This window comes from Petaurus breviceps, unplaced genomic scaffold (assembly GCF_028583685.1).
Source record: "Petaurus breviceps papuanus isolate PSGF00001 unplaced genomic scaffold, PetGlider_PUasm1.0 90847, whole genome shotgun sequence".
Classification (NCBI taxonomy): Eukaryota; Metazoa; Chordata; class Mammalia; order Diprotodontia; family Petauridae; genus Petaurus; species Petaurus breviceps.
Window position 1 is genome coordinate 27031181 of NW_027187360.1, and position 22114 is coordinate 27053294.

Below are 22114 nucleotides of genomic sequence, written 5' to 3' on the forward strand. Positions count from 1 at the left end.
AGCCTCTTTGTCAGTGTGGGCTCCTTTGAGAACTTAGAGCTGAAGTAGAAGGAAAGGAAAGAAAAGAAAATGAGGAGAAAAGGGTGGTAACAGGAACAAGTGAAGCCACACTGCTGAGGAGGCCACTTCATGGGAAGGGAGTTTAAGGGAGAATATCAGGACCAAGACTAAAAACAGAAACCATCTACACTATTTCTAGAGACCAGTAAGTAGTTATTGTTGTCTTGGATGTCATAACATCCCTGAGAAGGCACACCATGACCTTCTTATGACTCAGAAAAGGCTTCGACCAACCTGTCCCCCACATTATCCCTCACACAGCAGTTCTTCAACTTTTTATGTTCTGCCATATACGTACATTAAAATGGCCGATACCATATAAATATATATATTTATATAGATTATTATATATGTTATATATATAATAACATAGAAAAATACAATGGCTCATTGCTAAAGAGAGATTTTGCCTTCCCATGAAAGGAGCAAGAGTGGCCAAGATCCTGAATTCCATGACCCACACTCACAATAGCTGAAGTTATTGCTCTTGTCTGATTCAATTCAATGAACATTTATTTAGTGTCTACTGTGTACAAGTAACTGTTCTAAGTGCTGGGAGTACACAGATAAAAATAATGAAATTCTTGCTTTCAAGGAGCTTGCATCCTAATAGAGAGGACATCGCAAGCACACAGATATGTCAATAACAGAGTGATAAGGACAAAGAGGAAACCCTGACACATGGTTTCAGCTGGGAGGAGTAGGATAAGGAGATTGCTGAAGGTATATCTGAGCTGAACCTTAAAGAAGAGGATATTGGAAGATGGGACACAGAGCAAAAGTATGTCCTAGGTGTGATGGACGATGTACACAAAGACATGGAGAAAGGAAGGAGTGCGGCAGGTTCAGGCACGGTGAGTAGTTCAAGCTTGGTCCAAATGCTCCTCTAATCTTTCCAGGCCCCTTTCAGCATAGAAATTAACCTCAACTAGTATTGAGAGTGGTCATTTCCCTTCTCTAGATACACGTGCCCCACTTCAAAAATGCCCTCATGATGGGAAAGCTTGGACTCTAGGTGGTAACAGCAGATACCAATCCCCTCCTTCTACCTTAGCCTCTTACTTACTTACCTGGTCTCCTTGTTTTGACACCACAGTACCGGCAGGGACATGAAGGAAGGTCACTCTATTGTCTAAGAGTGAAGGATCCTGAGGAGAAAAATTGGAAATATGAAGGGTTTAAACAAACAACACCTCAAACAGGAAAGTTACAACAGAATAAGAAAGAATTTGCTTGCAAGACTCCTGCTTCATTCCTATAAGTGAAAAAAAAAAACAACAATTAGGGGTTTGGAGATGATAGGTGAGAAAAATCCCACTGTAAAGAAAGGAGAGAAAGAAAAGCTAGCAGTAGACATGAAAATGAAAGAAGACATTCTTGGAAACCATATGGTCCTCTCCCCCCCTCTTCCCTTTGCAGTTCCTAGCAAACAAACAAACAACTAGAAAATACTCTCACCTGCTGACCTTCCAGCCATGACAAAGCAGGGCAAGATAATGGAAATCTAACTAAATCCATGTGTGACTGACAAGGCTCTGGAACCCCAGAGAAAAGTCATCCTAACCAGTGAATGGAATTAAAAGACTCTTACATTTGGAAGGGACTTCAGCGATCACAAGTATCTCACTTGAAGTATAAATCCCATCTCCTCTCCGCAAACTAATAAAACCATTTCTCTACACTCACCTCCTTCTCAGCAGAGGACCTAGCCTCAGTTTACTGAGAAAATTGAGACAACCTGTTAAGAGCACCTTCTTCTCCCCAATTCTATAGGTTAACTCTATCGACATTATCCCTCATTCTTTCCTCCTTTGCTCCAGTCTCAGAGGAAGAGGTGTTCTTTCTCCTTGCCAAGGCCAACTCCTCTCTTTATTGTCCTTGATTCCCATCAACACTGGGAGCTTACCCTAATCTCTTTCTAACTATAAGTGTTTCTTCCTCTACCTGCTCATTCGATGTAGTCTATAAGCATGCCTAGACCTCCCTCAACATTCAAAAAACTTCACTGGACTCTACCATCCCATCAAGTAATCTTATATCTTCTCCCTTTCACTGACAAAACCCAGGAAAAAGCTGTGTTGGTGAATGACTGAAAAAACTATGATTTATGAATGTGATGAAATATGGAATGCAGTAAGAAATAATGGATATGACTTCAGAAAAAAAGTGAGACTTGCATGCCATAATGCAGAGTAAAATAAACAGAAGTGAACAATATATACAATGATTAAAACAATGTAAATGAAAATACCACTATAGGGAAGTCGATAATATTTTAACCACTAAATCTAGTGGTTCTCATTCTTCTTGACCTCTCAATGTCTGATACTGTAGATCACGTTCTCCTCCTGTACACTTTCTCCTCTTTAGATATTCATGACCTTGTTCTCTCCTGGTTATCTCCTCCTACCTCTCAGATTGCTCCTTTGCTGGTTCTTCATCCAGGTCACATCTACTAACCCTGAATATCCACCTCAAAGCTCTATCTTGGGCCCTTATCTCTTTTACCCCTGTATTATCTCACTTGAAGGTCTCAGCAGATTTCATGGGTTCAATGATCATTTCTGTGCAAACGATTCTCATATCTACATCCTCCAGCCTAGTCTTCTTCCTGATCTGTAATCTTATATCATCAGTTGCCCTTTGCACACTTGTTGAGTAGCCCAGTAGACATCTCAAACTCAACATATATAAAACAGAATTTATGTTTTTTCCCAAACTATTCCTACTTCTGAATTCCCTTTTAATTTTCTGGTCACTCTTCTAAGCTCAAACTCACCCAAGCTCACAACCTTGCTGTCATCCTAAGATGACACATCCAATATATCCAATCTGTTGCCAACTTTTGTCATTTCTGCATCTCATTTACAACATCTCTCATCTACATCCCCTTCTTTTTCCTCATAGCCACCACAGTGGTTCAGGTTCTCGTCAGCTCATATCTAGACTACTACAATGGCACTCTGGTTGGTCACTTGGTCTCAAATCCCTCTCCACTTCAATCTATCCGTCATTCAGTTGCCAAAAGTGATTTTCTTAAAAGATATACCAATGTCACTTACTCATTCAATAAACTGCTATGGTTCCTTATTAACTCTAGGATCAAATACAAACTGTGCTTAGCATTTAAACCTCTTAATAACCTGGCTTATCCCTACCTTTCTAGTCTCCTTACATTTTACTCCCTCCACACACTCTTAGATCCAGCTACACTGTCCCATTGCTCAATGCACATGATATACCATTTCCTGTCTACATACCTTTGCACTGGCTGTCCCCTATGCCTAGAATGTTTTCCTTCTCTACCTCTACCACTAAGTTTTCCTGACTTCCTTCAAGTCTTGGCTCAAATTCCACCTTCTATACAAGGCTCCTCCTGGTCCATCTTGCTGCTAAAGCCTTGCCCTTTGAGATTACCTCCCATCTACTCTTTACAAATCATATATACATGCCTAGTTATTTACATATTGTCTCCCACTGTCTCCTTAAGAGTGGGGGCTATTTTTTGATTGTTAGTGGTATCCTCTAGTGCTTAGCACAGTGCCTGGCACAAAGAAAGTAATTAATAATTGCTTTCTGATTGACAGATTGACCGTTCCTTCTCAGTCTCATCTGAAGGTTCATCATCCAAATCCTGATCCCTTTCTTTGGATATACCCTAAGGTATATACTCTTTTCTCATTACATTCCCTCTCTTGGTGATCTCATCAGCTCTGATATATTCAATCACTATTTTTATATATATGATTCCCAGATCTACATATCCAGCCTTCATCCCTCTCTGTATTCCTCCAATTGCCTCACCAACTACATCAACAAATTAGACATTTATACCAAAATGCCTTACCATAGGCATCTCAAACTCAACTTGTCCAAAGTATAATGTGTTATCTCCCTCCAAACTTCCCTATTTCTGTCAAAGGAATCACCACCATCCTTCCAGTCAGGCAGGTTCACAAACTCGGAGTCATCTTTGCCTCTTTTCTTCCCTTTACTCCTCATATATAATGAGGTGCCAAGTCTTAACAATTTTTCTATCTCCATATCTTCTGCATCAGTTCTCTTCACACCACCATACTAATTCAGTCCCTCATCAACTAACCTACATTAGTACAAATATCTCCTAACTGGACTGCCTCGGGTCTCTTCTTTCTCCAATCTATTCTCCAAGTAGATGACAAAATAATATTCCTAAAATGCAGGTATGACAATGTCTCTCACCTACTTAGAAAGCTTCAGTGCCCCCCCCATTGCCTCTAGTATAAAATACAAATTAGTAATTAATGTCCTTTTCAATCTTACTCCAAATTGTCTTTCTTGATTGATTTCACATGACTCCCATTCAGACTATCATTCTATGTTCCAGTTAAATTGGTCAACTTGAAGTTTCTGACACATGAAACTCCTTCTCCTGACTGACTTCATGCTGATGCACATGCTATCTCCCATATCTGGAAGGTTCTCCCTTTAAACCTCCTTAACTCCCTTTAAAGCTTAGCCCAAATGCCACCTCCTACATAAGAACTCTCCTGATCTCCCACCACCAAGTCATTAGTGTTCTCTCCACTCCCATCCCCACAAAAATGCTCTGCATTAACTTAATATATGTGCTGTATTTACTGATCTGTGTATATATTATTCCTCTTCCCCCTCCAAAAAAAATGTAAGGTCCATGAGGACAGGAACTATTTCACTTTGCCTTTGTATCTCTAGCACCTAGCACAGTGCTTGATATGATTCAAACTGAATTCATATGCACCCTAAGTGTTCTCTTCTCCAGGCTAAACATTTCCAAGGGGAAAGCTCAAGGCACCAGTATAGCAGAGCAAAGTCCCAAGACTAGCACATGAAAAAAGATACTACTTCTAGACTCGGAAATTCTTAAGTTGATTGCACTGCCTCCTGTCATCCATTTCCTAAGAAGTCAGCAACCTCTTCCAATGGATTCTAGCAGTTATAATGGACAGTTTTGAGTAGTCAGAGTGAGAGTCCCAAAGTCTGAGAGATTTGTGCCTCTATTCATTTAGCCTTTCTAGACACACATCAGCTTTGGTTTGCTCAACGTGACTCAACAAAGTCACTTCACCTACTCTCAAGTGGTATCAGCAATTGCTGTATCAACATTGAGACTAAGGATATGTCTCATTAGGAGTTACTACCCTAAACAGGTACTTTTAGATGTTTGGTTGGAAATACTACTTGATTCAGTCTCCCTCCAACAATGAGTCACCACTGACATAAGCAATATTACCTCTCCAGATTTTTGAGCAGAGTCCCTCCATTCTCACCAGGCTTCTTATCCCCCCATATATCTCTCATACACTTCTACCTCTGTGCTTTTACATATGTTATTTCCTCTTCTTGGAATGACCTGACTCTTTCTTGCCATGTCTATCACTTTCTTTAAGATCTGGATCAATGCTTAAATGCCTTCCAAGAACTATCATCTAAGTGAAATATCCCTATACTCATGTTATACCCTTGCTGTTTGTTCTTCCTGAAATACTCCTATATATATGTATACATTTATATGTGTGTGTACATATGCATATGCATACATACACACATATGTCCTGTACTAGTATCTTATAATTTCTTGTTTTATACTTGGTTTTTACATGTGTAAGTCTTGTGTCACTAGTGAAACTGGCAGCATGGTGAGGATGGAGATTATGGGTTCTGTGTCACCCTCCTTGACCCCAAAATACCTAATACATAGTAGGAAAACGTAGCCAAAAGGCACTTGAAAGACATTTTATGAATTTAAGAAAATTAGAGTTATTATGGATGGAAGATTCCCAACAGGAGAGGGGGGATCAAGAGGAGAGAGAGGAGAGAGTTACACACTGTCCCATATGAGAGTTCTTAGGGCTCAAGCTTGCTATCTACAAAGGCAGCCTGGATCAAAGCAGAGGAATTTACAGTATTAGCATAAATATTCTAGAAGTAAAGGTTTCTGAGGCTAGCAATGATTTGTAATGGGAAAAGAGAAAAAAGAAGGTATGAGGCAAGTGTCTGGATACAGAAGGTTTGACTGGTAATAGAGGGGGAAACTGGAACATAGAGTATGAGCAGATGCAACCTACTGAAGTTGGTCAGATACCAAAACAGTCCTTGGTTGGTAAAGTTGGGGAAGTTGTTTGTCTGAAAATCAGAGTTTAAGTGTAGGTTATGACAGTTGTGGTCTAGGCTCAGGTTTACTACTGATTTCCTGTGAATCATTTTAGCTCCCATAACCACAGCACTTACTCACCCAGCTATAGCTCAATTTCCTGAGCAGCAGCACAATACAATTTTTCCCACTATCTGGCCTCATAGGTACCATGCTTTTCTTCCATGAGACCCCTACAGTTTCAAATGATGAATAAAGTCACAGTGTAAATGCCATTAGGAATATATCCCCAGAGACTCACAACAAGTAAACCCTTTCCTAAACATTCTTCTGTTTTGATGCCTCTGCAGATTTGAGCTCAGCTTTTCAGTCACAAAACAGCTAGAACTGGATTGTTTCAGGGTTCTAGAACCTCAGGATGCCCTTATAAAGGTAATGTACTCTTAAGAACATAATTCAGGGGTGGCTAGGTGGCTCAATAAATAGAGGACCTGAGGTCAAATCCGGCCTCAGACATTTAACACAAAAAACTAGCCGTGTGACCTTGGGCAAGTCACTTAACCCCAATTGCCCTACCTTCCCCCCTCCAAAAAAAGGCAAAAAATCTAAAAAAAACCATAATTCAATTAGTAGCATCTTGAAGAACTTAGAAAGGAATAGGGGATGCTTAATCTCCTGCTATTCCTCATTCCTAATATTTTTTGGAATGGGAAAGCCATCCCCAATCTGAATAGTCTGTCTTATTCTAAAGCCACATATGTCAGGTCAGCTGCCCTTCCACCTCTTTATGGCAATGGCCAATGCACTGTTAAGAGAGAAGACACATAAAAAGAAACCACAGCAATCTCTGCTGAGCCTAAGCACAGCTGCCCTGTTTTCTTTGATCTCTCATCACTTACTTAGAGTATGAAAAGGACGTTAACATATCTTGTCTGAAAAGTCAAACCAAGAAAGCAATGTTGACAGATGAGTAATCTCTATTAGACTTTTTCATGAATTTGCTTAAAAACTATTAATCTGGAAAATTCACCTAAAAAATCAGTCTGACCATGTATGTCTTGCCCTCCCCATTATTTTTCAATTCAAATCTTACTTACTCCCATAGCTGACTGGGTCTTAGAACAGCTGGGAGTCTAGGAACTTGACTCAGTCTTTGAAGTCAGTCTCTGGGATGTCACACATTGGAGAAGCAATAGTGAGAAGTGGAAATCAATACTTTTCAGAGGATGTTCCATCAAACCAGAGATGTTAAACAACAACATCCCTACTCAATGGTGTTGATAAAGCCAATTTCAGTCAAGGAGTTCCTTTGGCCTTGCCAATAAATGCATTGTAATATTTCTGACAGCTGGGCAAGTGGTCTTATTCTTCCCCCCACATCTTCAAAACAGAAAATAAAAGGAGAATTGATCCCTACTTGCCCATGTTCTCAAACACTGGCTTTTGTTTTCATACCCCTTGATAAAAACAAAATTGTATACACCATTATGCTTTGTATGCAAAAGTATACTGATGACAGATGGTTCTGTGTATAGGTGGAACTGAAAATGATACCTCATAACATATAATCTTTTTTTAGGGGGGGAGGGGGGAAGACAAGGTAATTGGGGTTAAGTGACTTGCCCAAGGTCATACAGCTAGTAAGTGTGTCAGGTGTCTATGGCCAAATTTGAACTCAGGTCCTCCTGACTCCAAGACTGGTGCTATATTCACTATGCCACATGGCTCCCCCCGCCCCATACAGTCTTTTCCACACTAAATACATAAGAAAACAGTTCTTTAATTTGTAGTTGAAATCACTATCACAGATTCAAATTCAAAATTAACAAGAAATGGGACAGCTAGGTGGCACAATGAATAGAGTACCGGTCCTGGAGCCAGGAAGACCTAAATTAAAATCTCAAACACTTGACACTAGCTGTGTGACCTTGGGCAAGTCACTTAACCCCAACTGCTCTGCCTTCCCCCTCAAAAAAATTGGCAAGAAATTTTCATAAAAAGCATCTCCCTGTTCCCAACTGCTGTATGGTCGATTAGTCTGTCCACTGCTGTAGTTTCCCAGAAAGTAATAGCTTTGCCACACTAAAAACAAATACTATGTCCCAAAAGTTCTTGATTTATATTTTCAATAGTTCCACCCCAAGGTTCCTGTGCAAGAGCGCAATGACAGCTTTAAGTGCTCTTTTCTGTACACATTCCACCCCAGGAATGCTGCAATCCCTAAATGCCAGCAGATTAGCTACATGTTAGTCTCTCTGTTAGTCTGCCAGGTCTAAGGATTAATGTTCGATTGGGTTTGAAGCTGATGCTTGTGAAACTACTCCAGAAGCTAACTTATAGGACCAGGTCTTCCAACCATAAAGGAGTCTGCCAATTGTTAAGGTATGGTTTCCACGTAAGGATCTCTGATGGCAGTGAGAAAACAATAAGCTGCCAACTCACATACCCATGTTCTTGGCAACTTCTTCCTGTGAAATGAGGCAGAAGACAGAGGGCTCGGTAGTTTCACTATCTGCTCTACCATACTGTGTCAGTGTGGTAAAGCAGAAAGAGAACTGAACCTGGAATGAGAAGAGTCCTGGGTTCAAATACTGACTCTAAGAATTATCAGTTGTATGGGCACAGGCAAGTTATTTAACCTCTCTGACCTGCATATGTAAAATGGGGGAAATAATATTTGTAGCATCTACTTCACAAGGTTGTTATAAGGATCAAATGAGATAATGTATGCAAAGTGTTAGGACCTACAAAGTACTTTTCACAAGAACCTTTACACTGAGGAATTGTAAGTATCATTATTCCCATGCTACAGATAAGGAAATTTCTCTAAGAAGACCCTCCACATCCTCCTAAATCTTAGTGCCTTCATTCTGAGATCATCTCTAATGTATCTCATTTATAAATTATTTGCATGTAATTGTTTGCATGTTGCCTGTTACATTAGGCTGTGAGCTCCCTGAGAGCAGGGACTGTTTGCTCCTTGTATCTCCAGGGCCTAGCATAGTGCCTAGCATATAACAGGCGCTTAATAAATCCTTGCTTACTAATCAACTGACAAACCCAGGACCAGAGAGTTCAAACAACCTGCCCATTAGCAATACAGCCAAGTGTCAGATCTTCCAACCTAAAGCCAAGCCTTGTTCCACCAAGGCTTGTCTCTCCATTCCAGAGATAGGAAAACTTTATGTCCTCACAATTTCTGGCTCTTCATCCAGGTCATACTAAAGGTGTCTCCCTAGGCTCTTCCCTGGGCTCTCTTCTTTATCTATACCATTTTACTTGGTGACTTAAACACCTTCCAGTTTCAATTATTGTATGTAAGCTAATGATTCTCAAATTTACGTTTCTACCCCTAACCTCTCTCTTAACCTCCACACTTATGTCTTTAATTGCCCATCAGACATTTTAAACAATGTCCTATGGATATTTTACACTCAACATGTCCAAAACTGAAAACGTTCTCTTTTCCCAAAAAAATCTTCCCCCCTTCCAAATTTCCCCATTACTCTCTTCTCCCATCATCTTTACACCACCATCTTCCCAGTCACACAGGGTCCCAACCTAGGTGTTATTCTCAACTCTTCTCTCCCTCTCATCCCCCACACATCCAATCTGTTGCCAAGGCCTAGAGACTTTACTTTTGTAATATCTCTTTATGCCCCCTTCTCTCTTCTGACAGTGCCACCACCTCACTGTGAACCCTTATCATCATATGTCTGGACTATTGCAATAGCCTTCTGGTTGGTCTCCCTAACCACAGGTCTCTCTCTACTCCAGTTCATCCTCCACTCAGTAATCAAATGAGTCTTCCTAAAGCACAGATTTGACCACGAAACCCCCACTATTCAGTAAACTCCAATGGCTCCCTATCACCTCCAGGATCAAACAAAAACCCCTGTTTCACATTCAAAGCCTTTCACAGCCTGGTCCCTTCCTACCTTTCCAAGATTCTTATGCCTTACACTCCCACATGTATTTTGTATCCAATAACACTGATTTCCTTCCTATTCCTTATGTCTCCAGATGCTAGGCATTCTCATTGGCTGTTTACCATGCCTGGAAACCTCTCCCTCCTCATCTCTCTCTCCAAGCTTCTTAGACTTCCTTCAAGTCCCCATCTTCTATGAGAAACCTTTCCTGATCCCTCATGTGCCTTCCCTCTATTATCTCAAATTTATCCTGCATGTATAGTTTTCATATTTAGTTGTTTTTCATGTTGCTTCCCCCATCAGACTTAGGTTCCACCCCTTGGGAGGGGGGACTGTATAGAGTGCTGGGTAGAGTCAAGGAGATGGGAGTTCAAATCTGACATCAAACGTTTACTACCTGTGTGACTCTGAGCAAGTCACTTAACCTGTTGCCTCAGCTGCCTCAACTATAAAATGGAGACAATAACAACATCTACCTCAAAGGTTTATTGTGATGATCAAATGAGATATTTGTAAAATGCTTAGCACAGTGCCTGGCATATAGTAGATGATTAATAAATGCTTATCAACTGACTGATCACTTCTCTTACCTCCTTCATTGTTCCTCTCTCCAGTCCTCAAATATCTTCATAGTGACTACCAATCATTTTCTCCCCACCCATCCACCCATTTGAACCATTAAAATGGTTTTTGATTCATGTATCACACTTATTTGTCACAGGTTCCATTTTTTTTTTTATTAAGCAATCAGGGTTAAGTAACTTGCTCAAGGTTACACGGCCAGTTATTTCTGGGTGTGGTGCTGAGTGTCTGAGCCCGGATTTGATCCAGGTCATCCCGACACTGGAGCCGGTGCTCTTACTCGCTGAGCCACCTGGCCTCCCCTAAGCAATTGGGGTTAAGTAACTTGCTCAAGGTTACACGGCCAGGTGTTTCTGGGTGGGTGCTGAGTGTCTGAGCCCGGGATTCGATCTCCAGGTCGTCCCAACACTGGAGCCGGTGCTCTTACTCGCTGTGCTACTTGGCTGCCCCCACAGGTTCCATTTCTAATTGTCCCTACTCAGTCCATCAGTCAGCAGACTGTGCCAAGCATTGTGCTAAGCACTGGGGATACAAAGAAAGGTAAAAGACAGCAGCCCTTGTTCTCAAAGAGGCCACAGTCTACGTAGAGGAAGCCAACACAGAAACAACTATGTACAAATAAGCTACATACAGGATAAATAGGTAATAATAGACAGAGGAAAGGCACTAAAATTAAGAGGTGTTAGGGGAGGCTTCCTATAGAAGGTAGAATTTTATTTTTTTAAATAGTATTTTCCCCCAATTACATCTCAAGACAATTTTTAGCATTCATTTTTACAAAATTTTGAGTTCTGAATTTTTCTCCCTCCCTCCATCTCCTCTTCTGAAAATGGTGGGCAATTTGATATAGGATATACATGTGCTATCATGTGAAACCTATTTCCATTATTAGTCAGAGTTGTGAAAGAAAGAATAAATCAAAAGGAAAATAAAACATGAAAAAAGAATAAAGTAAGTGGAAAAAATATGCTTCTATCTGCATTCAAAGTCTATCCATTCTTTATCTGGATGTGGATAGCATTTTCCTTTGTGAGTCCTTTGTACTTGTTTTGGATCATTATGTTGCTGAGAAGAGCTGAGTCATTCACAGCTGATCATCACACAATGTTGCTGATACTATGTTTTTCTGGTTCTGCTCATTTCACTTTGCATCAGTTCATACAAGTCTTTCCAGGTTTTTCTGAAATCTGCCTTTCATCATTTCTTATTGCATAATAGTATTCTATTATATTCATATACCACAGCTTGTTGAACCATTCCCCAATTGAGGGGTATTCACTCAATTTTTAATATTTTGCCACCACAAAAAGGGAAGCTATAAATATTTTTGCACATGTAGGCCCTTTCTCCTTTTTGAACAATCTCTTTGGGATACAGACCTAGTAGCGGTATTGAGGGATCAGAGAATATGCACAAGTGTGGTTGACCTTTGGGCATAGTTCCAAATTGCTCTTCAGAATGGTTGGATCAATTCACAACTCCACCAGTGGTACATTAGTTTCTCAATTTTCCCACATCCTCTCCAACATTTATCATTTTCCTTTATTGTCATATTATCCAATCTGATAGGTTTGAGGTGGTACCTCAGATTTGTTTTAATTTGCATTTCCCTAATCAAAAGTGATTTAGAACACTCCCAGAAGATGGAATTTTAGTTGAGATTTAAAGGAAGCCAGGGAAGTCAGTAATTGGAGTGGAGGAGGGAGAGCATTGCAGGCATGGGAGAAAGACAACAAAAATGCCCAAAGTCTGGAGACAGAGTATGTTGCTGGAAAAATAGCCAAGAGGCCAGTGTCGCAGGATAATATATTATTTATAGGGGAGTGTAAAGTATAAGAAGACTGGAAAGGGGGCCATGGCTTTGAATGCCAAATGCTATATTTGAACCTAGAAGTGAAAGAGAGCTGAAGTTTACTGAGCACAAGAGTGACATGGCAAAGATTTGTAATTTAGGAAGATCACTTTTACTGCTGAATGGAGGATGGACTGGAGTGAGAGAGATTAGTGGCAGGCAGACCACTTCAAAAATTAAAGTGGTGAGGCTGAGAGCCTGTACCAGGGTTATAGAAGTGTAAGAGAAGAAAACAAGATGTATAGGAAACATACTGTGAAGAGAGAAGTAACAGGACTTGGCAACTGATTGGTTTTGTGGGGTGAGAGTGAGGTGCTGGGGATGATACCTAATTTGGGAGTCAGGGTGACTGGGGGGATGGTGGTTCCCCTGACAGGAAAGTTTGGAAGAGCTGAGAAAGAAACAGCCACCTGTCCAAAGGCTCTTCTCAATCCATACATATGACCCTAAAGACGAATCAGAATTAGAGGGCAGGCCCAGCTCTTTCTACCTTATAGCCAAAAGAAGGCAAAAGTTCAAGTATCCTGCCAGAATCAAGGTCAGAATACAGAATATGCTAATTGAATTGAGAGGATCCCAATGTACTTTGTACTTTCAAAGACTATGTAAAGCAATTTAGATGTAATTTCTGCTAGAACACAAGATCTGGATTTGTACTTTTAAAATTATGCTTAATTTCTTGATGCTGATAGGAAGTCTGTACAGACCTAAACTCTTAGGTGACTTCATTTTGTAAGATAATTAGGCATTTTTACTGCTAATAATAATATTTCTATAATATTTCTATAATATTCTATAATAATTCTACTACATCTCAAATCAATCAAGCCCTGAGTTGTGAAACACAATACCTTACCATCATCTTCTAATCTTAACCTTGCCCACTGATCTTGATCATTAGATCTAAAAGATGCCACTGTCTTCTGAACAAGTACAATGCTGACATCCATACATGGATTTCCCCTGAAAGTAGTGCAACTCAGCAAGAAGAACTTACTTTGGGGAAAAATCAGGAGACTATAGGCAGAGTAAAGATGGTGGAGTAGAAACAGAACCTCCGTGGGGCTCCGGCTTCTACCTTCCCCAATCCATGTAAAAGGGGACTCTACACAAACTTTGGAGCTGCAGAACCCACAAAATGACACAGAGAAGCTAACCTTCTTTCGTTGAGGACAGCCCAGCAGGCCAGCAGGAATCAGCCAGCAAGTGCTCTGGGAGCTGAGCCCAGCTCCACCCCAAGGTTTTAGCCCCAGGGCAGGCCTGACCAGCCTCTGACTGGAGGGACTCCAGATCACCAGTAGCTGTGGCTGTTTCCAGATTTATCAACACATAGATGCAAAGGACAAAGTGAGAGGTCAGTGCAGTGTGGACTTTGGGACCAGCAGTTGGGAGAGCATTGACTTTTGCCCCCAGGGTGAGAAGCTGCTGAGATGCCTTGGCTCAGCCAGTGCCATGCTGCAGCTTCAGCTCCTGGCCTGTAGAGTGTAAGGGGACCAAGCACCAGTCTGAGGGGTAATCGCTCTTGCTTTAACCTGCTTGGATGTGGATTGCAGTCTAGGGTGGAGGTCTTGGGGTGTATGTCCAGCTTGCCAGAGCATGTGGAAACCTCAGAGAGGGCACCCATCTAATACCTCCAGCAGCTGAGAAAACCCCAGCGTTTGGGACGAAAGCTCCCCTGTCTGGTGGCAGAGTCCTACTGTGGCAAAAAACCCAGGGGTCAAGTGACTGAGGGGTGACATGACCAGGCAAAGGGAACAAAGCAGACTGAAGATTCCAACATTAGACTCCTATTTTGGGAACAAAAAGGAGTAAAGCATGGAACAGGAGGAAGACAGTGAAGTCAGAACTCCTGCACCAAAAGCTTCAAAGGAAAATACGAGCTATTTACAAGCCATAGAGGACCTTAAGAAGCAGATAAGAGAAGTGGAGGAAAAATTGGGAAGAGAAATGTGAACAATGCAAGAAAATTACGAAGTGAGAGTTAACAGCCTGACTGAAGAAAATCACACCTTAAAAAACAGACTAATTCAATTGGCAAAAGAGGCTCAAAAAGGCAATGAGGAGAAGAATGCCTTAAAAAGCCAAATTTGCCAGATGGAAAATGAAGCTCAAAAGCTCAATGAGGAGAATCATTCCTTCAGATTTAGAATGGAGCAAAGGAAAGCTAGTGACTTTATGAGAAATCAAGATGATGTTAAACAGATCCAAACAAATGAAAGAATAGAAGGCAATGTGAAATATCTCATGGGAAAAACCACTGACCTGTAAAATAGATCCAGGAGACATAATTTAAAAATTATTGGACTACCTGAAAGCCATGATCAAAGATAGAACCTAGAAATCATCCTCCAAGAAATTCTCAAGGAAAACTGCCCTGATGTTTTAGAACCAGAAAGCAAAATAGAGGTTGAAAGAATCCACTGATCACCTCCTGAAAAAAGATCCCAAAAAGAAAGCTCCTAGGAATATTATAGCCAGGTTCCAGAATTCCCAGATCAAGGAGAGAATATTACAAGCAGCCAGGAAGAAACAATTTTAATATTGTGGAAACACAATCAGTATAACACAGGATCTGGAAGCTTCTACACTGAGGGATGGAAGGGCCTGGAATATGATATTCCAGAGGGCAGAGGAGCTGGGATTAAAACCAAGAATCACCTACCCAGCAAAACTGAGTATCATGTTTCCGGGGAAAATATGGTCATTAAGTGGAATAGAGGACTGTCAAGCATTCTTAATGAAAAAACCAGAGTTGAATAGAAAATTTGACATTCAGATACATGAAGCAAGAGAAGTTTGAGAAGGTAAACAGGGAAAAGAAATCATAAGCCACTTATCAAAGTTGAACTATTAACATTCCTACATGGAAAAACGATAATTGTAACTGATGGAACTTTTCTCAGTATGAAAATAGTTGAAGGGAATAGCAATATATATGTATATATACATATATATGTCTATATCAGAGGGTATACGGGCATATGAATACTTATGTGAATGTGTGTATATATGTTTACAGGTATACATAGAGAAAGGGCACAAAATCAAGTTAATAGAAAGGGATGATACTTAAAAGGTGAAATTAAGAGGTGAGAGAGGAATATAATGAGAGGAGATGAAGAGAGACAGAATGGGGTAAACTATCTCATATAGAAGAGGCAAAGGGAAAATGGTTACAATGGAGGGGAAGAATAGGAAGGCAAAGGGAATGGGTCAACCTTATTCTCATTGAATTTGGCTCAGAGAGGGAATGACATACACACTAAATAGGGTATCTCACCCTACAGGAGAATAGGGGCGAAGGGGATGAGAGGGAGGATGATGGAAGGGAGGGCAGGCTGGCGGGGGAATGAAGTTGGAAGCACTCGCTTTTGAAAAGGGACAGGATCAAAGTAGAAAATAGAACAAGTGGGTGGTGGGATAGGAGGGAGGGAAATATAGTCAGTCTTTTACAATATATCTTCTATGTTAATGTTTTACATTAGCTACACACATACAACCTATACTGAACTGCTTATCTTCCCAGTAAGGGTGGGTGACAAGGGAGGAAGGGAATGAATCTGGAATTCAAAGTTTTAAAATCAAATGTTTAAAATTATATATATATGTATATTTATATACATATATACTATTATTAATACTATTTTACATGTAATTGGGAAATAAGATATACAGGCACTGGGGCATAGAGATACACTATGCCCTACTGGAAAAGTCGAAGGGGATATGGGAGAAGATAGGGGAGAGAGCAGATTGGAGGAGGGGATATCCTGTGGGATTGCTATTTTGGGGTCGTGGGAAGGGGAAAAAACGGGGAGAAAATTTGTAACTCAAAATCTGGTGGAAATCAATGATGTAAATCAAAAGTTAATAAAGCATTTGAAAAATGAAAAAAAAATCAGGAGACTAAGTTAGCAACTACCCTCTTCACACGTAGCACAGCCTAGAGAAGGCTTTTTTTGGGGGTCTATATTCAGAAGAGGATCTGGCTGGCAGGGATGAAGCAAAGTAATAACTAAACCTTAAGAAAATTAAGTTAGTCTCTGAGTTCACTGCAAATCAAAAGAAGCAACTATAGTCACCACCAAGCTATTGTTCAAGTGTTAGAGAATCTATGAGCAGAATACCTTAGCAAAAAATAAAAAAATAAATTAGATAGGGGTGGCTAGGTGGCACAGTGAATAGAGCACTGGCCCTGGAGTCAGCAGTACCTGAGTTCAAATCTGGCCTCAGACACTTAACACAAAAACTAGCCACGTGACCTTAAGCAAGTCACTTAACCCCAACTGCCCTCCAAAAAGAAAAAAAAAAAGAATACCCTCACAATATAATAGCTGAAGGAAATAACATTCATCTTTCTCAAGTGTCAGAAACCAGGAGTCCACATACTTGCAATAAATAATGATGACATCACCAACATTTAAAACCTCAACATTTAAAACCACAATTCTGTCAATTCCCCATAGCTTGGTTTTCTTAACTATGCTAATGTGTTAAAAGGGGTTGTTTTTCTTTTGAACCTAGTGCAGAGAATAAGAGGGAGAAAAAGCAAATGTTTCACATTTGAAAAAAAATTAATTTAAAAAAATTCTTCATATCCTGCCCCATGACTTGCTTTGCCAGTATTTCTCACTGGGTACAAGAGGGCCACTTGAAATGACACCTAAGAAATAGCTCCCCTTGGGTCCTCAATCAAGCCAGTTTTCTGTGATTTTGACCAATTAGCTATTAAAATGTCAAAATAAAAGTCTACTAGATAAAAACAGCCAAAAAGGAGGACCTCAGATGCCCTCAGATAATATGACAGCTTCAATGTATGCATCATCTAATAAATCTGGTTCTATAATTCTGATTAATTTTCCTAGAAATGTGATTCTCCAATAAATGTAAATGATCCTACACATGAAACCGCTAAGCAAGGGATAGAATCAAAAGAAAAATCCTTCTCACTGATACACACAGAATAATGAACAGTTATCATGGCTGACTTTATGAGTGTTTTACCTTTAGATAAAAACCTTATCTTCCAGCCATTATAAAGAGCTAAAGCTAAAACTCAGACATTTTAAAGGTCAATTTTCTAAGTGAAGCTGAGCATTTTAAGATAAGAGCCACAGTATGTAACATACATCAGAGATGGTTTTCTTTTCCCCTTCCCACACCAAAATCACCTTTGGAACCAAGTTAAAATACAAAACAAAACTGAAGAGACAGATTTTACCTCAGGAAAAAGTACCACCATAGTAGTAAAGCTGAAATGTCTTTCTTTGAGTATGGTACCACCACACTAGTGCCATAGCCAGACTTATTTCATGTCATTTAAAACTGCTTACCGTGCTTGGTTCTTATTATGTCAAGTGCTAGGTAAACAGCCACATAGGTGAATAAACATTTCCTTTCATGAAATACTGAGTTGAACTTTCCTTGTAAAACTTTTTTGTAAATCTTTTCTTGTAAAACTGCTAGCATGAGTGAAGGGTCACGCAAGTATGAAAGTTGCCCATATAAGTTCACAACCAGTGCTCTGAAAGTTGACTGACAAAGAATGAAAAGGAGGTATATTTGGGAAAGGACCTACTGTCTTCTTGCCCTCAGTTTTCAATAGTGCAAGGCTGTAAAGGATTAAGATACAGTGATCATTTGCTCTTGATTCTTAGAAGGCAGCAGTAGTATGCACTGGCCTTGAAGTCAGAGAACTTCAGTTCAAATCCCACCTCTGTACGACCTTGGGCAAATCATGTAATCTCTCTGAGCCTCAGTTTCCATTTCTATAAAATGGGAAATGGGACTGAAGTTCCCACCAGCTCTAGATCTGTGATTCTATGGTAGTATACCCTGAATTATTTCCTGCTTTCAGAATAGGTATAATGAATGTCTCAAGAAAACATTCTAAACTAAAAAGTTCAGGAACCCAAAGTAACCATCTTGGACCTCACACCCAAGGGTCATCTTGGAAAATTATTAAAAAACAAAGATTTATTCTACCAGTTACAGTTCACTAAGAGTGAACATCTGAGTTTGCTACAAACACAACAGAGAATTCATTTTCTAGTGGTAGAATTTGAATGCCAGCACTGGAAGCTTCTTGAAAGAGAGTTAAGAAATCATTTCCCAGGCAAAGCAGTCAAAAAGCCAAAGCGATGTACATCCACCGTCCGTGCGTGCATGCGTGCGTGTGTGCGTGCGTGCGTGCGTGTGTGTGTGTGTGTGTGTGTGTGTGTGTGTGTGTGTACACCTGTGAATGCACATGCACAAATAAAACCCTTCCTTGTGCTTGGGATTTTTGCTGCCATCAAGCATGGTACTGGCACAAAGGAGATCAAAGTATGGTATGCACAAAGCCTTGGGAAATGGCATCTTGACTCAGAAAAAGGCTAAGCAAAAACATCAACAGAAGTCACAAGAAGTGGGTGCTTCCTTCTGCACAGACAGAGTGAACATGTCACCTGAGGGTTCCCTCCACCAAAGCAGAGCAGAGAAAGGCCTATGAAACCCCAGATAAATCACTTCCCTGGGAATGGGGTGGGTCACTCACATCCAGTTTCATCAGGGTGAGAAGGTCCTTCTTGGCCGCTTTGAAGATAGCATCTGTCTTCCAGCTAGTGCCAGCTTCCTCAGTGTCATCTTCTACGTAATGGATGACAGCAGAAGGGATCTCTGCCAATGTTACCGATTTCCTTCCCTTCAGAAGAGCACAGACATTCAATGTCAGCAGAGAAAGCTCACAGATGGGATGTGAAGAGGATTACCAAAGATGTGTACTGGCAGTGAGAATCATCAGGAACCAGTGTAATCACCACAAGATGAATATGGACTAATGTTTCAGTGTCAGGTCTGAGAATTGAGAGCCCCAATCTCTGCAGATGTTGGAATGAGTTGATGCCAGGTAAGAGAACCCATTTCCCTCCTCCATTGCCTTACTTCTCTACTTGTCTTCTCCTCGAACTACAGGGCCAAGACCTGTAGCTAATTCAGGGGTTCTCAAATACCATACAGAGGAAACTACCTTACTGGAGGTCACAGGAGATTCATCCGAAAGGAGATTAAGTCTGGCCCTGTCATATACCATCCCCAGGTCTGATTTAGTATCAGTGGAACTGCCTAGAAGTAGAAGCAGAAAGATTCAGCATAAATACCAGGAACAGTCGGCAGGAATCCTGCATCCTGCACTTTCCCATCAGTGTCTCAAAGAGACGGCTGCACAGTTGGAAGTTGCACAAAGTCACTCTGCCAACACTCTTTTTTACTTTTTCAGACTAAACCTGTGAAATTCCCCTTACCAATGGAGATCAGCACCTGCTTTGCATCTTAAAGTTTTGGAGGGTTATCTGGGGCACTGAGAGATTAAGTGATTTGTCCAGGGTCACAAAGTAATAATGTGTCAGAGGTAGTACTTACACCCAAGTAAGTCATCCTGCTTTGAGGCTAGCTTTCTCTCTAGCATCCCACCATGCCTCATACTATTCTCATGCATCATTAATAAATGACCAGACACTTTAACAGTCACCTACACTGTTTCTAGAATTAAGCCAGGAGATGCTGACTTATAGAAGCTTATATAAAACATGAGCTTTGATCCTGCTGAGCTCACAATACACACTTATTAATACCTACTGCATGCCTAGCAAAGTACCAGAAGCTGTAGAGGAAGCAAAAATTGAAATACACAGTCTCTGTCCTCTTATTGTTTATGGTACATACAAACTGATACCTACTCTGAACACGACATTGTGCTGGGTTTATACCATGGAATACACAGAGAAACATAAGACTTGGTTCCTGCCATCAAGTTAGCTTACAAACTACTTTCAGAAACAAGACATACACACATAAAAAGTTAAGTAATACGGGGGCGGCTTGGTGGCACAGTGAATAGAGCACCAGCCCTGGAGTCAGGAGGACCTGAGTTCAAATACAGTCTCAGACACTTAACACTTACTAGCCATGTGACCTTAGGCAAGTCACTTAACCCCAACTGCCCCTCAAAAAAAAAAAAAGCTAAGTACTACAAAGCACTATATGAGAAATATTACATATAACAGATCACCATGAATAATCAGAGAAAGTTTTATGGAGGTGGGTCTTGAGATGATTCTTGAAGGATGAAGAAAATTTGACCAAAAGTGGCTAGGTGGCACAGTGAATAGAGCACCGGCCCTGGAGTCAGGAGGACCTGAGTTCAAATCTGGCCTCAAACACTTAACACAAAAACTAGCCATGTGACCTTGGGCAAGTCACTTAACCCCAATTGCCCTCCAAAAAAAGCAAAAAAAAAAATTTGACCTGAGAAGAGGAAAAGGCATTATTGATGAAGAAAACTGCATAAGCCAAGGAACAAAAATGGAGATGAATGAGGTGTATTCAAGGAAAAATTAAGAAATTAGCTTGGCTAAAACATAGGCTGCTGAGTAGTAGAAAGGAAAGGAAGTTTAGAAAAGTGGTGGGAGGGAGACAGGGTGAGCTAAGATGGCAGAGTAAAAGCAGGGATTCATCTGAGCTCTCCCAAATTTACCTACAAACAACATTAAAATAATCCCTCAAAATGGATTCTTCAATGGCAGAACCAGCAAAAGGATGGGGTAAAACAATTTTCCAGCCCAAGACAATTTGGAGGTCTATCTCACTGGAGTGACAGTGCACGTCCAATGCAGGCCATGCCAGTGCAGGCTGGGCCTTGAGCAAATCTGAAGCAGCTGCTTCAGGAGCTCTCAGCCCAGAGATGGTAAGGGGATCAGAGGAGGTTACAGGCGATCATTTGCTGGTACTGGGAGCAAACTATGCTACACTGCCCATATGTGCCTCTGGGTTGCAGTCCCAGGGCAAGAAGGAATACTAGGAAGAGCAATGACTCTTCACAGTTCCAGGGCTATAGGTGCTTGTGGTCACTCAAAGACCAGAGCAGCACAGACCAGGAAAGCAGTGACCACACCTCTCCTTATACAACACCACCCTGAAAGAGCTGAGAGCTTACAGACCCTCAGAGCTAGCTCTGAAAAGAGCAGCACAAAAAACCTGAAGCTTAGGACAAATGTCTGCTCTACCCAGGAGAAAAGTTCAACTTTAACATAAAGTTTAAAGTCAAGAAATAAGCTGCTAAAATGAGCAAACAACAACAAAAAAAAGAACCTGACTATAGAAAGTTAATATGGTGATAGGGAAGACCAAAACACAAACTCAAAAGAAGACAATGAAATCAAATCAGCTACATACAAAACCTCAAAGAAAAATGTTTAGTGGTCTCAAACCCTGGAAGAGTACAAAAAGGATTTTAAAAATCAGAGAGGAAGAGGAAAAAAATGGGAAAAGAAATGAGAGTGATGCAAGAAAATAATGGAAAAAAAAGAATCAATAGCTTGGTAAAGGAGGGACAAAAAAAACACAAAAGAAAATAACACCTTGGGGTGGCTAGGTGGCACAGTGAGTGAGAGCGCTGGCTCTGGAGTCGGGAGGACCGGGATCGGTTCCAGCCTCAGATAGTTAACACCCACACCAAAAAAAACTGTCTATGTAACCTTGAGCAAGTTACTTAACCCCAACTGCTTTAAAAAGGAAGGGAAGGGAAGGGAAGGGGAGGGGAGG

At 40.7% G+C, this 22114-nt stretch overlaps 1 protein-coding gene across 4 annotated transcripts in view; it reads right to left on the bottom strand.

The window, feature by feature from the left end:
- The window catches only part of PNPLA7 (patatin like phospholipase domain containing 7), a 235315-nt gene that overhangs the window by 138464 nt on the left and 74737 nt on the right, over positions 1 to 22114 (bottom strand). For 3 of the 4 annotated variants that reach the window (XM_069072706.1, XM_069072701.1, XM_069072702.1), the window contains 3 exons: positions 19542 to 19636; positions 19071 to 19217; positions 1131 to 1208 (listed from right to left, as the gene is read on the bottom strand). In XM_069072706.1, the coding sequence (XP_068928807.1) occupies positions 1131 to 1208; positions 19071 to 19217; positions 19542 to 19636 (320 nt within the window). The remainder of the gene's footprint in view (positions 1 to 1130; positions 1209 to 19070; positions 19218 to 19541; positions 19637 to 22114) is intronic. The other variant, XM_069072704.1, reaches the window with a different exon arrangement.